Source organism: Gymnoscopelus microlampas (assembly GCF_963454915.1).
Source record: "Gymnoscopelus microlampas genome assembly, chromosome: 15".
Taxonomy (NCBI): domain Eukaryota; kingdom Metazoa; phylum Chordata; class Actinopteri; order Myctophiformes; family Myctophidae; genus Gymnoscopelus; species Gymnoscopelus microlampas.
This window is the reverse complement of record NC_139952.1, coordinates 39,856,105-39,875,880: the sequence shown is the minus strand read 5'-3', so window position 1 is coordinate 39,875,880 and position 19,776 is coordinate 39,856,105. Positions and strand designations below refer to the sequence as shown.

The window sequence follows — 19,776 nt, the reverse complement described above, 5'->3', positions numbered from 1 at the left end:
CCAGTATGAGTGGGATGAGACACGTGCAATTCCGTGCAATTCCATGCAATTCCACGCGGAAGACCGGGGTTCGAATCCCTGGCAATAAATGTGCTCCTGTCTACCGTGCAGTTCAGCAGTGTGCGGGCGTATTATTTTATTGTTGATGTGCACTTGTTTGCCTACGCACCTGCTCTAAAGCATTTACTCTGTGTGCGAAGGTTTTTCTCAACTAGGACCAGTTAGAAAATTGCAGACAGGTCCTCTTTTATGGTGGGTTTGAATGGTAAGGAGTCACACTTTTTGTTGTCTGTTGGTAGGGCATTCCACATTTTGGTGGTATAGCAGTAGAACGAATTTAACCCCATGTTTGTGCCGAATCTGGGTTGAACGAGATCTGTGGAGCTCCCTCTGTTTGAGCTCCTTCCTCTCTAGTTTTGTCTGTCATCCCGATGAGGACAGATACTGAATGATACGGTCTGCCCTAAATCACAGCTGCTGCCAAACTGTAGAGAGCTTTGTGTGTGTGTGTGTGTGTGTGTGTGTGTGTGTGTGTGTGTGTGTGTGTGTGTGTGTGTGTGTGTGTGTGTGTGTGTGTGTGTCTGCTTGTCTCTGATTCCTGCTGAAATTGAAAGTGAGTGTGTCAGCATTTGTTTGTATTCCATCCTGTCTAAGCTTTTCTATGTTTACAGACTCTTCTGTCATGCTTACAGTGTATAATTATCTGAATATCTGAACAATGTTTTATAGTTTTTTACTGCCGCTTGAAGGGCCCTCTACAGTCTTCACAAAGCTAGACAATCTTTGATTCTCTTCTGATGATGAATTGCACCTTCCATCAGTGTTGTGGTTCTATTGACCACTGTCACCAAATTATATAGCCTATATATTATATATATTTTTTGTTTGCTTTATTCTTAGTTTATTTATTTATTCGACTATTAAGAAAAGATTACGTCCACGAGTGCCCATTCTCTGTTTCCAAGCAAGTGGCAGAGGAAAAGGAAGTGAGTAATGGAAAGTTCAAAGCATGTGCCTAGAGTAAAGAATTCTATTCTTAGTGATTCTTTACATTACATTCTGGGGAACTTCACAAGGGGAACCATAATTATCATTCATAATGCTGTGTTTATGCCCAGAGGAGGACTACATTTAGATGTGCTGAGTCACCTATAGCTAATCAGTCATTCATAAAAACTGTTTCTTGTAAGAATATGCTACTTAAAGGGATATTTCACTTTCAAACATGCTTGGGGTTATTTTAAGATCTACTCTGGCTTTTGTGAGCACCCCAGACAGTTTTTAAGTTGCTTGATTCGGTATTTAGATATTTGATATTCATTTTATCAGACATGCCCCTTTCTTATACAGACCCATTGTAACTTCAAACTCCATTTTAACCATGTTAGATTCATTGAAAACTGGTGACTGATGTTGTCCTTCTAATACGTGTGGGGCCTGTGCTTTTTCAATTACTTTTTTCATTTATTTTATTATTTATTTTTAGAAGGCAAATATCAGTCAGCAGAACCAAGGACGGGTGTTTTCAATTGATCTAACATGGTTAAAATGGAGTTTGAAGTTACAATGGGTTTATATAGGAAGGGGGCGTGTCTGATAAAATGAATATCAAATATATCAAATCTAAATACTGACTTAAGCAACTTAAGTCAGTACTTAAGCAACCCAAGCAAGTGAAAATAGCAAATCGACAAGCTGACAATGTTGTGAGCTTGTAGATCTGCTATTTTCACTACATTACATTACATTACAGTCATTTAGCAGACGCTTTTATCCAAAGCGACTTACAATAAGTGCATTCAACATAGGTAGGGAACGAAACTACTAATCACCAGAAGTCTTAAGTGCATTCTCTTCTAAAACAAGCAAGAGTATACCTATAGCGCTGAGGTAAAAGTACCTATAGCGCTGAGGTAAAAGTGCAACTTATCAGCTATCTACTTTCTTAAACAGATGAGACAAATAGGAAAATCAAATGAGCAAGAGCTAAAACAAATAAGTGTATTGAATAAACAAGATCCAATAAAACAATAAAACAAGAGCTCGTACAACTAGTTAACAACAAGTAGGCAAGGCGAAGAGGAAGGATAGTGTTTCCTGAAGAGGTGGGTTTTCAGCCTGCGGCAAAAGATGGGCAGTGACTCTACTGTCCTGACATCAGTGGGGAGTTCATTCCACCACTGTGGGGCCAGAACAGAAAGAAGGGTCCAGGGTCACGCCCAGATTCCTCGCAGTCCGAGTTGACGTCACCACAGCATTATCAATGGTGATGGCCATGTCTCGGTGCGGACAGCCCTTACCCGGGAGAAACATCAGCTTGGTCTTGTCCCGGTTGAGCTTCAGGTGGTGCGTCGACATCCACTCCGAGATGTCAGCCAGACAAGCAGCAATGCGTGCCTCCACTTGTGTGTCAGAGGGGGGGAATGACAGGATCAGCTGGGTGTCATCGGCATAGCAGTGGTAGGAAAAGTCATGGGAGTGGATAGCAGCACCAAGAGATGTAGTGTAGAGAGAGAAAAGAAGAGGACCCAGAACCGAGCCTTGGGGAACCCCAGTAGTGAGCCTGTGTGGTTCTGACACAGACCCTTTCAGCATCACCTGGTAGGAGCGACCTGCCAGGTAGGATGCAAACAGGGAGAGTGCAGAGCCTGAGACACCCATCCCCTCAAGGGTGGAGAGGAGGATCTGATGGTTCACCGTGTCGAACGCTGCAGACAGGTCCAGGAGTATCATGACAGAGGAGAGAGAGTTTGCTCTAGCGGCATGGAGCGACTCCGTCACTGCCAGGAGGGCAGTCTCGGTCGAGTGATCCACTTTGAACCCAGACTGGTGAGAGTCCAGGAGGTTGTTCTGGTGGAGGTACGAGGGCAGTTGATTGAAGACAGCAAGTTCAAGAGTTTTAGATAGGAAGGACAGAAGGGAAACCGGTCTGTACTTGATTGGTCAAGTGTTGGTTTCTTCAGGAGGGGGGTGACTCTGCAGTCTTGAAGGCAGAGGGAAAGCATCCAGATGTCAGAGATGTGTTGATGAGGTGGGTCAAGAAGGAAAGAAGTTCAGGTTCCACTCTGCTGCAGAGGACTGCGGCAGAGTGGATGGGGTAGTAGATGAAGGTAGAGAGGGAGGGGTGGAAGGCAGACGAGTGCGCAGGGCACTATTTCTTAAAAGTGTTTTTTTGTTGTTTAATTCATAAAAGTTCTTTGGTTGTATTTATCTGTGAAATTATTTTAAAAATATATAGTCGCGACCCATGAAAATGTGTTTGGGAAACACTGATTTAAGGCACCAACCTGCCAGTGGTGTTCCCAGAAATTACATTTAGGGCAGGCGAGATTTTTTTTCTCTACCCCACCGCCCCCGGGGGGGGGTACTCGGGGAAAATGTCGGGGGGAAATCTCGGGGGAAACAAGTTAACAACAACACTACACTGACTACAAAACTGAAAAACGTTAATAAAAACAATATGCAAGTATAATCAATCAATCAATTATTCACCGGTGGTCTCTTCATGTTGTAGCCTATAGTTTAATGGCTCAAGCTGCTCTCAGAGCCCCTTTTATGCCAGGTGAGTACAGGTGATGGCCCAGACCCCCACACCTGGCACTCCTGGCACCCCATGAAGATAAAGGAAAACATTTGCATCACTATAGGCGACGTCGCTCTGCCGCGTGAATGGACAAGGAGGTCCGACGGCCACTATTGTCTTTGGATTTTTTTCACTGCCTGTTTTTCAGTCTTTTACTTTATTTTCTAGGGGAGGCTAGATTTTAGTTGGGCAGGCGGCCGCCTGCCCTGCCTCTATGGTGGGTACGCCACTGCAACCTGCTCATAGGGAGCTATTAGGGGTTCAGTGTTTTGCTCAAGAACACTCAAGGTGTCACGGTGCAGGCCTTCGGCCCCGCCCCCCTCTTTTACAATATAAATTGGGGTCCCAGAGATAGAGATGCCATTAAATGGGGGTCCGTAGCCCTAATGCATGTCAAACTGGGGGTCCTTGAAATTAAAATGGTTTAGAATCACTGCTATAGCCGTAAAAAATCTTATGGGGGTCCCTGAGGCATATCTTTTCAAATGGGGGTCCGCAGGCTAATAAGTGTCAATTTGGGGGTCCTTGACACGAAAAAGTTTGAGAACCACTGGTTTAGATAGATCTGTGTCACGACTCACGACTGGACCTGGCCTGTTTGTGCCCTATTTTTCCCTGTCGTGATCTTCCTGTGTTTATTCCCTCCTGTGTGAGGTTGCCTTTGTATTGCCTTTATTTATCAGTAAAGTACCTGTTTTCATCCATCTTCCTGTGTCGTGCTCTGCATTTGGGTCTAGCCCCTCCACCCGCGTGCTAATCGTGACACAAGGACACCAATCTTTCGTGTCCCAAGCGGACGTTCTTCCTCCTGAGCCACTGCCATCCCACTAAAAAAGGGTTTCAGTGATTAAACATGATGAAGGCATTTACCATACTATGCTAATTTCAGGGAAATGTTATTTCTTTTGGCAAGTTATATTTGGCTATTGTTAACCTCAAAATCAGGGAACTTCAGTTCTGTATTTTTTGTGCCAGTAACACCGTCTAGGTCCAGGCGTTATCCCGGATGATGGGGGTTATTTTCACAAATGAAATGGTTGAATTGACAAAGATTTCCGATATTGAAAAGTGGCTTTTTACATTCCTCAATTTTAAAATGAAAAGTAGTTTCCAGAAATTCCCCAACATTTCACATAAAAAAGGGAACATGTCACTTAATGTATAACGTAACGGGTCAACAGATACTGTAAGGGACAACTTCAGATATTTACATGCTAGTCCCTATTTAGACAACAATGTTGCTTCTTTAAAATAATGATATGGAAATGATATGTAAAATGAGAAATGTTCTCCATAACTATATTTAATCCTTGAGATTAGCTTTTTTGAGACAAAAGTAGCAGATAGCAAAAGTAACAGATCTACAAGCTCAAAACCCGTCGCTTCGCACCGCGCTTTGAGCTTTTGTGTGACGCTGTAGTATGGTCAAGTAGGGCATTAATTTACAAAAAAACACAAAAAGTTAAAATTTGGAGATAAGAGGTTTCTACCTGACAGCAACGATATAATATTGTCCAATAAAGGTAAATGTCTCACATTCAAAACCAGCTATATTGGCAATGCTCAGGGAGCCTCTCTACTTTTAGATGTGATATTTGTATTATTAGTTCTACAGAGCATGGGTGAGTTTGTCTGACATCACAGAACATTATTTATTGGACGTTTTCTGAATGTTGGGGGTGGGGCTATGTCATGATTTCTGTATGTATATAACAAACATATTTATTGTTTATGAGAATGCTGAATTATAACATACATATTTTTTTCTAATTATTTCCAGCCTTTAGAATTAGGCTTATGCTGTATGTTACCCTGTCGTGTAAATCAATGGTTCTCAAACTTTTTCATGTCAAGGCCAAGGACCCCCAAAATGATATGTATTTGGCCGCAGACCCCCCATCGTGCCAGGGTCCCCCAGAATAGAAGATTTGTGTTGAAAAATGCTTCTTTTTTTTTATTTTTCAAAATAATTCCAAAAATAGCAGTGTTTAAATGATCGTGACGCTGTACTAACACATTTAGCTGAGGACCCCCTGGAAATTATTACAAAAAGCAAAATATCTCCCCCGGCCAAGGGAAAATTCCCCTTTAGGCTAGTGGTCCCACGCGGGAAACCGGGGTTCGAATCCCGGGTGTTACACAAGCTCATACTAGGAATAGGAACCAGGGGTCATCACCATACGGTGGCTTGTGATGGACATTTTAGTCAAACATTACTACTTTTACTACTTTTACCACAGACATACAAAATGAGCAGTCAATTAATGTCACCAGAAACACATACGCCTACACTTAGACCTAAATGAATCGCTACTAGTGGACTCCTAATGTGCCATAGTTTTATGTTAGTATTTCTGCATTAATTAAATCAGTGTCATACCTATATAGAAAAACTGGCTGGAGACTGACATGTCAGACAATGTGTACTGGCTGTATGCAGGCATCAATGCAGCATGGTCCAAGTCTATTCACTGTATAGCATACAGGCATCAATGCAGCATGGTCCAAGTCTATTCACTGTATACTGGCTGTATGCAGCATGGTCCAAGTCTATTCACTGTATACTGGCTGTATGCAGCATGGTCCAAGTCTATTCACTGTATACTGGCTGTATGCAGCATGGTCCAAGTCTATTCACTGTATACTGGCTGTATGCAGGCATCAATGCAGCATGGTCCAAGTCTATTCACTGTATACTGGCTGCATACAGCATGGTCCAAGTCTATTCACTGTATACTGGCTGCATACAGCATGGTCCAAGTCTATTCACTGTATACTGGCTGCATACAGCATGGTCCAAGTCTATTCACTGTATACTGGCTGCATACAGGCATCAATGGTTACATACATGTCTATGTTTAGGTTTTCAACCATTGGGCCTTATCAGATAAGGCCCAATGGCCCAACATATGTAGTTTGTTGAAATAGTTTTTTTTTTTTTTTTTTTTTTTAACCCAAAAGGACTGTTTATATACATGTTACAGGATCAGAATCTGTTAATGCTTGTGATCCTTCTCCAATGTCACGTTTTTTTTGCAATCCATACACAAGATGTATTGTATATAGGGCTGGCCTACACAAGAAATGAAAGAAGCAGTGGACCATCAGCACTCAAATCTGTAAATTACCATAACCACCACTAGATGGCAAACTAGCATTTTTTATTTATTATATATATATTTTTACAGCTGATACGTTCACTCCATTCCAGAAACTGTGCGTGTGTGTGTGTGTGTGTGTGTGTGTGTGTGTGTGTGTGTGTGTGTGTGTGTGTGTGTGTGTGTGTGTGTGTGTGTGTGTGTGCGTGCGTGCGTACGTGCGTGCGTGCGTGCGTGCGTGCGTGTGTGTGTACGTGTGTGTGTGTGTGTGTTGATCAATTACTGCAAATATGTTTTCACACTCCCATTCAGCATCTCATAAATGTATAGTGTTTGTTCAGTAACAGGGGTCTCCACCTCTTTAATAAACATAAATAGCATTTTCAGGTGGGTGGCAAATATTCAGCCAATCATGGAGAAAGTACACATTTATCAGCTTCAATTGTGTAGTGTTCCAGTTACAATTTTATTTGTGTCATCACTTCCAATTTCACTTGTTTATCCTGTTTCCTGTGTGAGTTCTCTCTACTGATTGGATCAAATTGGCATAATAGATTAACACAATATAGTGATGTCATCAACAAAATGAACCAAAAACTAAACAAAACAAAACAAAAGCAAACATGGGACTTGTATGAATACATCATGTATATCTAGTGTTTGTGAACTGCTGAGTGGCAGGGCAGTCGCATAAGGGTTTCTGTCGGGCAGAAACATCCTATCTCCATATTGTAACTTTTTGTGTTTTTTTTTTATTATAAATTAACGTCCTACGTGATCATACTACAGCCTCACACAAAAGTATAAAAAGTAGCAGATCCACAAGCTCAAATCACGTCGCAAAGCGACAAGTGTTTAGCTTGTAGATCTGCTACTTTTGACACTTTTGAATTTGAATCCTGAAAAGTAGCCTAACAGTTTTGGACATATGGGGTTTCCACCCCACACAGCGACGATAAGGTTGTTTCAATTTGTTCACATGAAGCGGGCCCAGCTTCATACTTCTCTCTATTCCATCATACACGACCTTCTCTGTCACATTGAGTTTGACTTATAGATACCGATTCATCTTCATACGATAGGCCCCTCTCTATTCATCCCTTTGACATGCTGTTCAGCTCCATAGTCTGTCTGTCTTTTCTCCTATCTTTTCATCAAACCCCCCCCCCCCCCCCCCCCCCACACCCACCCCGCCGCCCCACTGCACTCATTTCTGCCCTCCCCCCCATCTCCTCGTCCTCTGCGCGCTCTTCTTCTCATCTCCTCTCCTTTATATGTCTCCCACTGTCTCTTCCCACCTTGTTCTTCTCGGCCCCTGGTCTGTCAGGCCTTTCTTGCCTCCTCCCTTCCCATATACAATATGGGGCGCTCCCGTTTCTTTGGTTTTTGTGTTTTTAACTTCTTTTTCATGGACGCGCCAATGGAGAGAAGAGGAATCGTGTCTCCGCTCCATCCGCCACGGGCACTTTTCAATATTTAATCAAGAGCACGTTTGTTTGAAGAGCTCCGAACATGTGTGTGAGTGAGTGAGTGTGAGTGATAAGAAGTGTGTGTGTGTGTGTGTGTGTGTGTGTGTGTGTGTGTGTGTGTGTGTGTGTGTGTGTGTGTGTGTGTGTGTGTGTGTGTGTGTGTGTGTGTGTGTGTCTGTGTGTGTCTGTGTGTGTGTGTGTGTGTGTGTGTGTGTGTGTGTGTGTGTGTGTGTGTGTGTGTGTGTGTGTGTCGTGTGCGTGTGTGCTCGTGTGCGTGTGTGTGTGTGTGTGTGTGTGTGTGCGTGTGCGCATGTGTATGTGTGCGTGCGTTGCCGTGTGTGGTGAAGTATTCCATCTTATGGGATGAAAGGCTTTCTCTAACCCAAGTGGTTATTCCCTCTCTCCTTTTCTCCCTCCATCTGCCCCCCCACACACACACACACACACACACACACACACACACACACACACACACACACACACTTCTCCATGTGTTTCTTTGCTCCTCTCCTTCTATAAACCATTCCTCTGCTTCCGTCTTGCCCCACTATGCTAGTATACAGTTTTGATCTTGCTGTGTGTATGTGTGAGAGAAAATGCATTGTGTATAACGTGCACAACAGCGTGTGTGCACTTACATGTGTGTATGCGATGCATATGGTTTATGTTTGTACATGTGAGAGCGTGTTTTCTGTTTGTGTATGCATGTGGGTGCACATTAAAATGATATGAGTGTAGAAACGTGTGTGTGCATGCATGTATGGAGATGTGTGTGTGTACGTATGTATGTATGTATATACTGTGTCTGTGTGTGTGTGTCTCCTCTCTAGGGACCTCAGAGTAGTGTTTCATCATGCTCCAGACTAGACAGTAGAAGGCCTCTGGTTCTCTCCTTCTGCCTCCTCAGCAAGTTTCTCTTTGTCTCCGCTGAAAAATGAATCGCTGTGTTTCATATGTTTCAAGGGATATCCCCCCTTGTGCTCTCACAGTTTTACACAGAAGGCTGCATGCGTGTGCATCTGAAAGAAAATGTCATTGCTTTGCTTCTAAATTAAAAATGTCCACCTATAGTAGTCAGCGATTTAATGAGCAAGAAAAGACAAAACAATTGACTGTTGCCAATTTGCATGATCTCATGGGCACACATTATGCCTTATTTATTTTTAGTCGTTCAGCATGTTGCACACCGAAAATAGCATATCTACAAGCACACTGTGACAAGGTGTGAGCTTGTAATCCACCACTTTTGTCCAAAACGTCATTTCTCAAAAACTACAGGTTAGTGCCACGCTATGAGCTTGTAGATCTGCTATTTTTTTTTAATCGTGAACATTTCTGCAAATCTTTGAATATACATTTTTTAAAGCGAACATTTGTAACTCAAATCTTTGCTTCTGGGGGTCCCTGGAACAAAATATGTTGAGATGGGGGTCCGCTGCCAAATACATATGATTTTGGGGGTCCATGAAAAAGTTTGAGAACCACTGCCATAGAGCACTCACTCTGTCTGGTGGAGACAGAAAACACCTGGACTGCGACATGCATGAGTGAATCATCACTCTTTTGAGTTGTGATGAACGTCAGTGGAATGGGGTCGAGGCTCTACAGCTCAGAGTGGAATCAGTGCACCGGTGGCATGTCATTACTTACTTCTTTTACTGGTGGAACCACCTGGTTTCGACCCCAGGTCTGGGGGAAATCCCCCCTGGCCAATGGAAGTATTAGGCTTCTTTAGGCTTAGATACTGTCCTACATCTTTTTCTGCGATGGCAGGGAGAGACACGGTTATTTCACTCTCTCCCATAGAGCACTCACTCTGTCTGATGGACACAGAAAACACCTGGACTGCGACATGCATGAGTGAATCATCACTCTTTTAAGTTGAATGAATCTCAATGGAATGGCGTTGAACCACCTGGTTTCGACCCCAGGTCTGTGGGAACCCCCCCCCCCCCGGCCAATGGAGATTTTAGGCTTCTTTAGGCTTTAAGCAGGGCTACTATTCTACATTCACCCTCCTATCTGACTGATTCCCATCAGTCCAAGTGCAAATTGCTTCCTCCCTGATCTTCCCAGACACATTCACGGCAACACAATATCATAGTGAACTTTCTGTCTATGTCTCAAATGATTGTGATTGAGATTGTTGATGTTCTTTGTAAACTGGGAACCCCAAGGTCGATAAACAAAGTCTGAAAAGACAGCGAGAGAGAGAAAAGGAAACAGGAAAGCCGGACTCATTATATTGTGTAAAGAGTTGAGAAGTAATGGTACAGAGTTACTCACAAATTGTACTTTGGGGATGAACTTCTGTGTGAGTGCATATTTCTGTAACATCACAAATGGACCGTTCTGGCTGTATGTGAAATGTTTTTGAGAAAAGTTTTGTTTTTGTGCGTGTTTGCTATAAAAATGAGAGAATTTGTGTTGTGAGCAAAACAAGAGATGTGAGTTTTTGTTTATGTCTTTGTAGTGTACAGTAGTATTCAGCCTGTGTCTGCAGGCCCATTAGCACTGGCAGCATCCACCATGTCAGTATAATCCAAGTCCCAAACAGGGCCCAATTATCCCAGATTACCAAGCCCTGACCGGTGAGCAGACTCGACATCTCATTTACAAAATGCAACAAAATGCACTCTAGCTGAGCCCCACTTAGTTTTACCATGTCAGTCTTAGATCTACATCAACCTAAAAAAGTGGCCTTTTTCATGTGGAATTCTCTTATCAGTCGGTTGCTCTGAATCTGAAAATCTGAATCAATCAATAAATTAATCAATAGAATTTCCCCTCACTTTCAAACCTCATATTTCCCCATACCTTCCACATTATTTCTTATACATATATTATGCAGAAGTAAATCTCTTGGAAAGGTACATGTATGTAGCTTGAGGAGCTGTTCAATGGAGTTCAATGGACAGGTGGCAGTGGCGCCATCTTGCAAGGTTTTCAGCTATTTCAATGGTGTGCCTTCACATTCTCCTTCATTATACAAAGCTTTTGTTTTCTTGATTGGCTGTTGCATCAATTGCAATTAATTGTTAGTTGCAATAAAACTGTAGTGTTTCCTTCTCACTGTAGTGCAGCCAAGCTGTACACTGCTGGCTACCAGTGTGTGGTCTATCACAGAAACTCTGGAGCGCAGAAGAAATTGCTTGACATTGACGTCTCTTTCTTCAAGACTGAATCATTTCTGCACAAAATCAATCACAGGTTTGAATGCCTTAAAATTGTCCAGATCAAAACATGCTTGTAGTTTATCACCTGGGGCTGGGGAGACTGGAAGTCTGTCTGCTTGTCAATTTTGGTTTTCAGACCGTGACCCACCAAAATAATCATATTTGAACTGAGGACCCACAACCCTGATAAGCACTTGTAATTGTAGGAATTGAGGCATAACATTTAATTTGCCTCGGTTCCACGGATAAATGTGAAAATAGCAGATCTACAAGCTTTGTTGCGACAGTATTTTCACAAATGTTGCCTCTTTCTTATATTATTTGACAATTTGGCCAAAGTTTTTATAGTAGCCTATAGTTTGTTGATTACTTTTGTTGCAGTAATGGTCTTTTTCTTTTATTATTATTATTATACCATTTAATAATAATTAAATATAATAATGTAAAAGTGATAGAGACACCTTTTTGTTAGCCAAACTAAGCTCACACACACACACACACACACACACACACACACACACACACACACACACACACACACACACACACACACACACACACACACACACACACACACACACACACACACACACACACACACACACACACACACACACACACACACACACACACGGTAAGTACCCTTTTGTTTACCTATGGAAACCTGAGCCAGGTGAGGTGGTGACGTAGCACCATGATGAGCGCCTCTTCCCCCTCCCCCTCCCGCCCCCCAGCGGACCCATTGTTCTCAGGTTTGTCTCGGAGCCGAGGGGGGGGGGGGGGGGGGGGTATGTTTGTCGCCATTTGTTTGTTTGTCTTAAGTTCTTCACTAGGGACAACATTATAACAAACTGACGAAGCTTTCTGTTGCCAAGGTGTTTAGTTTTCACCTGCCGTCCGTCCCCTCCTTTTAGAGGTGGAAGTGATGCAATGTTTCTATGTGTGCACCTGTGACTGCACGCGCGCGCGCGCGATGGACACACACACACACACACACACACACACACACACACACACACAATACCGAGGAGGAGGTGTATCTATTCTAGCCTACAGCACGAGAGCGGCGTCGCGTGCTGCGGAATATACAAGCGAGTTCGGTCGTTAACGGCTCTCTCTCTCTCTCCCCCTAAACTAGATATCTCTCTCCCCCACTCTCTCTCTCCCTCTAGATAGGCTATATCTCTCCCACTCCCTCTCTAACTAGATATCTCTCTTTCTCCCTCTCTCTCTCTCTCTCCCTCTAAAACTAGAATTCTCTCTCTCCCACTTTCTCTCTCTCTCCCTCTATGTAGAATACCTCTCTCTCCCTCTCCGTGACCGTGTGTTGTTGCATGCAGATGCGGGAGTGCGTGGTGGAGGAGTGTGGGCGCGAGGCGGCGGGGAGGAGGTGGGGGGACGAAGGGGTCTGCTGCTGCTGGCGTACTACAGCTACAGCGGCGTGATACACTGAACACACACACACACACACACACACACACACACACACACACACACACACACACACACACACACACACACACACACCGGCCGGGGCTCGGACCGTAGGAGCTCGAGACAGAACCGAACCGAAGAGGAGGAGGAGACCCGGAGGAGACCCGGTGGAGACACGTACTGAGGAGGAGGACGTGGCCATGGAGGAGTGCTCCGCGGAGCAGCAGCAGCAGCCCTCATCCCAGGAGGACGGCTTGCTATCGGGCTTGCGGTGGAACCGCAGCGCGGTGCGGGGGTCCGGGGACCAGCAGCAGCAGGCGGTGATGAAGCACAAGATCCGGGACCTGCCGGGGCTGCTGAAGCACGGGCTGCACCTGCGGAAGAAGAGCGTGAGTCAGATATATTATTAGAGATATTCTAGATCTATCTTATCTGTCTGTCTGTCTATCTGGAACTGTCCGTGTTTTGGTGCTGCTACTGCCCCCCCCAACACACACACACACACACACACACACACACACACACACACACACACACACACACACACACACACACACACACACACACACACACACACACACAGACACACACAGTTTCAACACGAAAAGAATTGAGCTGGGGAAAGCAGAGGGTGTTTTTGTACCCTAGTCACGATTCAGGTGTTTTGTTGGATTGGAATCGTGCTGGACAAGCATTAACCGTGGCATTGACAGAAGTGTGTGTGTGTGTGTGTGTGTGTGTGTGTGTGTGTGTGTGTGTGTGTGTGTGTGTGTGTGTGTGTGTGTGTGTGTGTCTGTGTGTGGGGTGAACACACATGCATGAGGGACGTGTTTATAATTCACCTCCTACGGCCAGGTGGCTAACTGTAAAAGCATTAACTGCTGTGTGTGTGTGTGTGTGTGTGTGTGTGTGTGTGTGTGTGTGTGTGTGTCAGTGCCTTGTGGCAGTTTGTCGTGATGATGAGTGAACACACACACACACACACACACACACACACACACACACACACACACACACACACACACACACACACACACACCTGACTGACTGCATACTACAGCGTCTGCTCCACTCACATGCAGCCAGGGGAGAAAGTGGCGCTGTTTTTGCCCAGACTCCTCAGAGATTACTATGGAGGGGAAACACTACTGACTACTCCGTAATAGATGTCCACTGAAGAATAGGCCTTTATATACATATATTACGCCAGCAGTTATTATCAGCCACTGGAGTAGTGTGGTGGTGTTCACTCGCAGAAATACATTGCCCTCGTGCTGTATTTTGTTCCCTGTCTACCAAAACAACCAGTGAAAACACTAATACAGGGAGAGGGCAGTGTGTTTCTGCAGGAGGTAAAACACCACCACACTACTCCTCCAGTGGCTAGTAACTACAGTGCTGGTATAGAGGGAAAGGATTAGTAAAATTGTTTTATGTAAATGAAGAGCAAAACTAGGAAGGTCAGGTAGGTTATTGTGGCCTCCTGGTGGCGCTACAATAGGCCAATGTGAAAAGGGTGCCATTTCTTCCTCTTGTCTTTCATGGCAATCGGACGCTGCGTTCATGATCTGAGGCATTTTGTAAAAAAAATATGTTTTGCAAAAATGAGCCTGCTGGTGGCGCCATAACAGGCCAATGTGAAAGGGTGGCATTTCTTCCTCGGCTTAGTGGGAATGTACGTACAAAGTTTCACGGCAATTGCACGCTGCGTTCATGATTTGAGGCATATTGTTCAAAACGAGCCACTCGTGCAAACTTTATATGGCAATCTTAGCCAATCAGGATGGAATATGAAAAATTGGACAGATCCGTCTTGATCACTTGACTAATAGAGATACTGAGTGTACCGATTTGCATGATGTTTGGACAAAATCCGTAAGAGCAATATCAAAACATTTATTTTGCAAAAATCGACCTCCTGGTGGCGCTATAACAGAACGATCTGAAAAATGTGGGGCAGAGGTTCTGCTCTGACATCCAGGGAGTGTGCGTGCACAGTTCCGCTTTGATCTGGCCAATGGTGCCGGAGATGAGCTGTTCACGGACGAACGGACAGACAGGGGACATAACATTGTCTCGGCCACGCCTTCGGCCTGGCGGAGACAATTATGCATACTATGCCTTTTAAGTTGAAATGCATAGTTATTACTATGTCACTAATGTTATACGGTACTGTGGTGGTTCTTAAACTTTTTGTCAAGGACCCCCAAATTAATATGTATTTGGCCACCGACCCCCATCTGAAATATTTTGTGGCAGGGATCCCCATACAAATTTGTGTTGTTAAAATGTTTCAAGATTTTCAAATTTCAGATGTATATAGGGTTAAAGTGGTTAAACCGATTTTGATGCTGTGTATTAAAACGATTTTGCATGCTTCAGGGGGTATGCAAAATCGTTTTGCAAATGATGGAGAGGCATGTGATGTTTCTTTCTTTTTGGTTCGGATATATAATATTGACTGAATGGCTAAATTACTGTGAAGAATCGAGGAGAGAGACAGAGGGGCAGGAGAGGAGTTGTTGCACTTGTTTTCTTGACCTCTTCATCTAGGCTAGAACTGTGTGTGTGTGTGTGTGTGTGTGTGTGTGTGTGTGTGTGTGTGTGTGTGTGTGTGTGTGTGTGTGTGTGTGTGTGTGTGTGTGTGTGTGTGTGTGTGTGTGTGTGTGTGTGTGTGTGTGTGTGTGTGTGTGACGAGGCGTAGGTAAGTAGTGTAAAGGTATGGCTGTTCTGTTCTGTGCAGACTGCCTGGCAGTTATCTATGCTTCGTCTGACACACACACACACACACACACACACACACACACACACACACACACACACACACACACACACATTCCCCTTGAGGATGTTAACAGTTGGACTGCTGTGCCATGGGCTGTCTGCCCTGCACTGCAATAGTGAAATGTGGCAATCGTAAAAAATCGAATGGGATTTTGTGCTGGAATGACCAGTACCACAATAGCAACAACAGCATACGCTGGCTTCCCTGCAAAGCTGCCGTGAATACTACTAGTGCACGTTACTTTTAAGCCTTTAAGACCTGAGGCAGATTCTACAAATCCCTTCTAAATCAGTGCCAAGGACCCCCAAAATGATATGTATTTGGCCGCGGACCCCCCCCCCCACCCCCATCTGAAAATGTTTTGTGCCAGGGACTCAAAAGATTTGTGTGTAAAAAAAAAAAAAAAAGCAAAATTATTCAACATTTTTCAAACACATTTTTTTTGAGAACCACAGTTCTAAACCACTGTTCTAAACCACTGTTCTAAACCACAGTTCTAAACCACTGTTCTAAACCACTGTTCTAAATCTTAGATTTTTCTAAAAGACTTATGTTGCTCAATGACACGGATGCTTTCCCGGTTTTTTGATGGGTTATAATCCAAGGTCACACAACAGATGCTGCAATTCAAGCGTTGGACATTTTCTAATGCACATCACTCCCATTTGTAGTTGTTTGTCTGTTTGTTTTTCTCTCTCTTTCAAGTCCTGTAAAAAAAGATTGAAAGTATTGTTAAGCTGTGCCCACTGCCCAGAGGCCACCAGTAAGTAACATAAGCTCAGGTTGGATGTTGAAATCGCCAACAGAGAATGAGGAGAATAGAGCGGCCATCTGTCACCTTTTTTAGGCCTGCCTTTACCTCCTATAGCTGCCACCCTTTCACCCACCATAGGAGAGAATCCAGGTATCCATTTAAATCCGTGTCATGACTTGTTCTGGCATTCAATTAATTGTCCATTATTATCTCCTCTTCTTCTGCTGCTGAAGGGAGGAGCAGGAAGATTGACTTAATCCGATGAAAACGGGAGTCGGGGATTTGCTGCAAGTAGGGTGGTCTTTAAAAAAAAGCCTGAGCCCCCTCCCCTCCCCTCACTCTCCTCAAGACCTACAGTTTTGCAGGATGGATATCTCACAGGCGAACTGTGTGTTTCTGATGAGGAGAACAAATGCAGTGGAAAATATGGATAGTCGAGTATTTGTGAGTTGGTAAAAAAGTGAGAGAGAGTACTTTACCTCCAGAGCTCCATGCAGCTCAGGAACACTTGCGTGTTCTCTCATTTACTGTATGTTCATACAGTATGTGCTGCATGTATGTACACACATCTGTCCCCTCAAAAGTAGACCAGTCACAGCTCATGCTGCACCGTGAGTGAATGAATGAATTTTATTTGTATATCGCTTTTCCAAACAGTTACAAAGTGCTTTACAGACATATTAACCCATTAAGACCGAGAACGCATCTGTGTCATTTTAGATTTCTTTGGCTATAGAGCACCGAAGTCTGACGTAATTTACACATACCTGGGTCGCGGTTTCCCCCCCCACGTTCTGAATTCCCATAGACGTGTTTAATATCGCGTCAAATAAGAACTGTGTTCCAAAAATAAACAAATGACCTCGGCGGTTTTACTCTTATGGATATGTACCATCAACTGGCGGTGAGAAAACACTAATGTTACTTCCGACGAATTAGTTACATTTACGCCAGAAACAGACTGTTTCAAATATGAGTGACTGACTATCATAAACGATACAGAGCCGAGACAGTTTGTTTATTTTTGGACCACAATTCTTATATGAGACGATTCTAAGATGACCCAATGTTATTCTCCATAGCGAAATTACTTTACGAACCAGGGGATGGACGATTGACATCAGGACTTCTGTACTCTATTCAAAAATAGCAGATCTACAAGCTCGGTGCCACGCTACGAGCTGGCAGATCTGCTATTTTTGAGAAATAGTGAAAATGTTTGCAAATCTTTCAATATATATATTTTTAAGCGTACATTTGTAACTGAAATCCTTGCTTCTGGGGGTCCAAGCCAACAAATTATTTTGAGATGGGGGTCCACGGCCAAATACATGGGGGTCATCCACTGACGATGCAACATTTTTTTCAAAAAACTGTTAGGATTTAGAAGACATTTTGTACTATCGGCCTCAGGTCTCAATGGGTGAAAAACGGCAAACATCAGCAAGAGAAACATTGAAATGAGAAAAAACAACAACATTAAAATGGCATTTGTAGTCAGCCCATAAAACAATCCTTAGGAAAAACACTTTACATACAGATGTGTTTTCCAAAGCCATTTAAAAGAGGACACTGACTCTGCTAGCCTAAGATCCATGGCAGCACAAAACTGAAATAAAAGAATAACATGTAAAATTGTTAATGGTTTGTGTCCCCCTATCAGTTTTCTTTTGTGGCGGGGGGGGGGGGGGGGGGGCCTATTGGCCAAGTAATTGGCACATACCTGGAATTTGTCCTTTGCATTTAACTCGTCCTAACTACGAGGAGCAGCGGACAGCTATTGAAGAGTACCCAGGAGTGAGGATTCAGTGTCCTCCTCAAGGACACTAGGTCAAGAGGAGCCGGGGATTGCACTGGGAATATTCTGCCTCACAAAACGGCCACTCTACCCCCTGAGGCACTGCCTCCCCCATTGGCTTGCAAATGGTGGTGAAATATTACTGAAACACACGAAGAGCATAAAAGTAGGCAAAAGCAGGCACCCGTTTATTGGCCGTGCTTTGGTATCGGACGCCATCGGTGTATCTGCAAACCAGGAAAGCAATCATAGCCAATCAGAATAGAATATAAAATAATCTGAATGTTCTAATCTATGAATTATGTTCATCACATGACCCCCGAGATAATGTGTACCATTTTATTGACGTTTTGGACAAAATCTATCCGTGTGTTTTTGAAGAAAATGATAAATGCCTCATCTACACTGTCTTGCACAGGCCATTTAAAGCAAGACGAAATTACAAAGGGGATATGGGCTTCCCTTTCTCCCCTTTTTAGCTTCATGAGTAAAGTTGTAGAAAACAAAGAGACAATTAAATACATGTCCTTTTTGTATCACTGACTGCACCACAGTTCAAACGCATCAGTGCGTATGCTTAAATCGCAGCTCACATTGCTAATTAGATGACATTGAAATCCAATCGTCTTGTTGGAAGTTAACCCTTCCACCTTAAGGTCAATTGAAGTGCATTCTTATATAATTGATATGTTCTACAGGTGACATATGGTTATCGATTGAATTAATACTTTATCAACATGTTTATTAACAGTACGGTGCAGTACAGTAAAAAGAAAAGCTATACTAAACACACACACAACACACAAAAAGCCCCAGGGCGCTTGTTTCCATTGTGGTCCATTGGACTGAATGTACTCAATTCATCAACAAGACTTACAATACATCCAACACATTCCATATCAGTAACAACGTCAATTGTCAACGTCAATTTACAGAAGAAAGAGAGGTACGGGCTGGGGTTCCTTCCGTGGAGCTCGTTGAGGAAGTGCGTTGTTTGACTCTCTGGGTCCAATTCTATGCCAGACAGTTTTAAGTGTGGATAGGGAATCGAGACAATGAATGGCTGTTGGTTCCATATTTTGGTGGCAGAGTATAGTATAGTATAGAAGTGACATAGAAATAAGGATAGATGAAAGTGCAAAGCACGTGGTAGTGCGAGAGAAATGCACACACCTCTCCCTTCTTGCGTAAGCGTAATTAATATGAAATAAAGATTTTCAAGCCGAAAACATCTGTTATTTTTGGCCAGTTGTGCAGCAAATCTTATACGTTTGGTTTTAATCACACACACAGAAACACAGGTGTAGCCACAGTACAGTGTGACAGAAGCTCCAATCAGACCCGACGGCATTAGCATAGTGAGGCGCGTACCAGGACTGCTTCCAGTGCCAAAGATCATATTTGTCAGTGTGTGTGTGTGTGTGTGTGTGTGTGTGTGTGTGTGTGTGCGCAGGGAATGATGGCTGCGTTTGCTTTGATCTCTCAGTGTTGACACCCTCATACGTGATGGATCTATTGAGGAGTTGGCAGGAGCTGTGCATTGCGTGTGTGTGATTTTGACAGTCATACCGTGCTACAGCTCTCTCTCTCCGCCACGCCAGGCACTCTAATCTCAGAGTAATCCATTTCTCACACATGATTCTCTCAATCTCTTCCTCGCCACTTCTTTCCCCTTTGCC

At 43.7% G+C, this 19,776-nt stretch overlaps 2 protein-coding genes across 2 annotated transcripts in view; one reads left to right on the top strand and one right to left on the bottom strand.

The window, feature by feature from the left end:
- The window catches only part of klhl7 (kelch-like family member 7), a 399,517-nt gene that overhangs the window by 79,678 nt on the left and 300,063 nt on the right, over nt 1-19,776 (bottom strand). The gene's annotated exons all lie outside the window — the stretch shown is intronic.
- The window catches only part of rapgef5a (Rap guanine nucleotide exchange factor (GEF) 5a), a 78,467-nt gene continuing 71,523 nt past the window's right edge, over nt 12,833-19,776 (top strand). Inside the window, exon 1 of the mRNA XM_084081258.1 lies at nt 12,833-13,149. Coding sequence (XP_083937384.1) covers nt 12,961-13,149 — 189 coding nt within the window. The 5' untranslated portion in view covers nt 12,833-12,960. The remainder of the gene's footprint in view (nt 13,150-19,776) is intronic.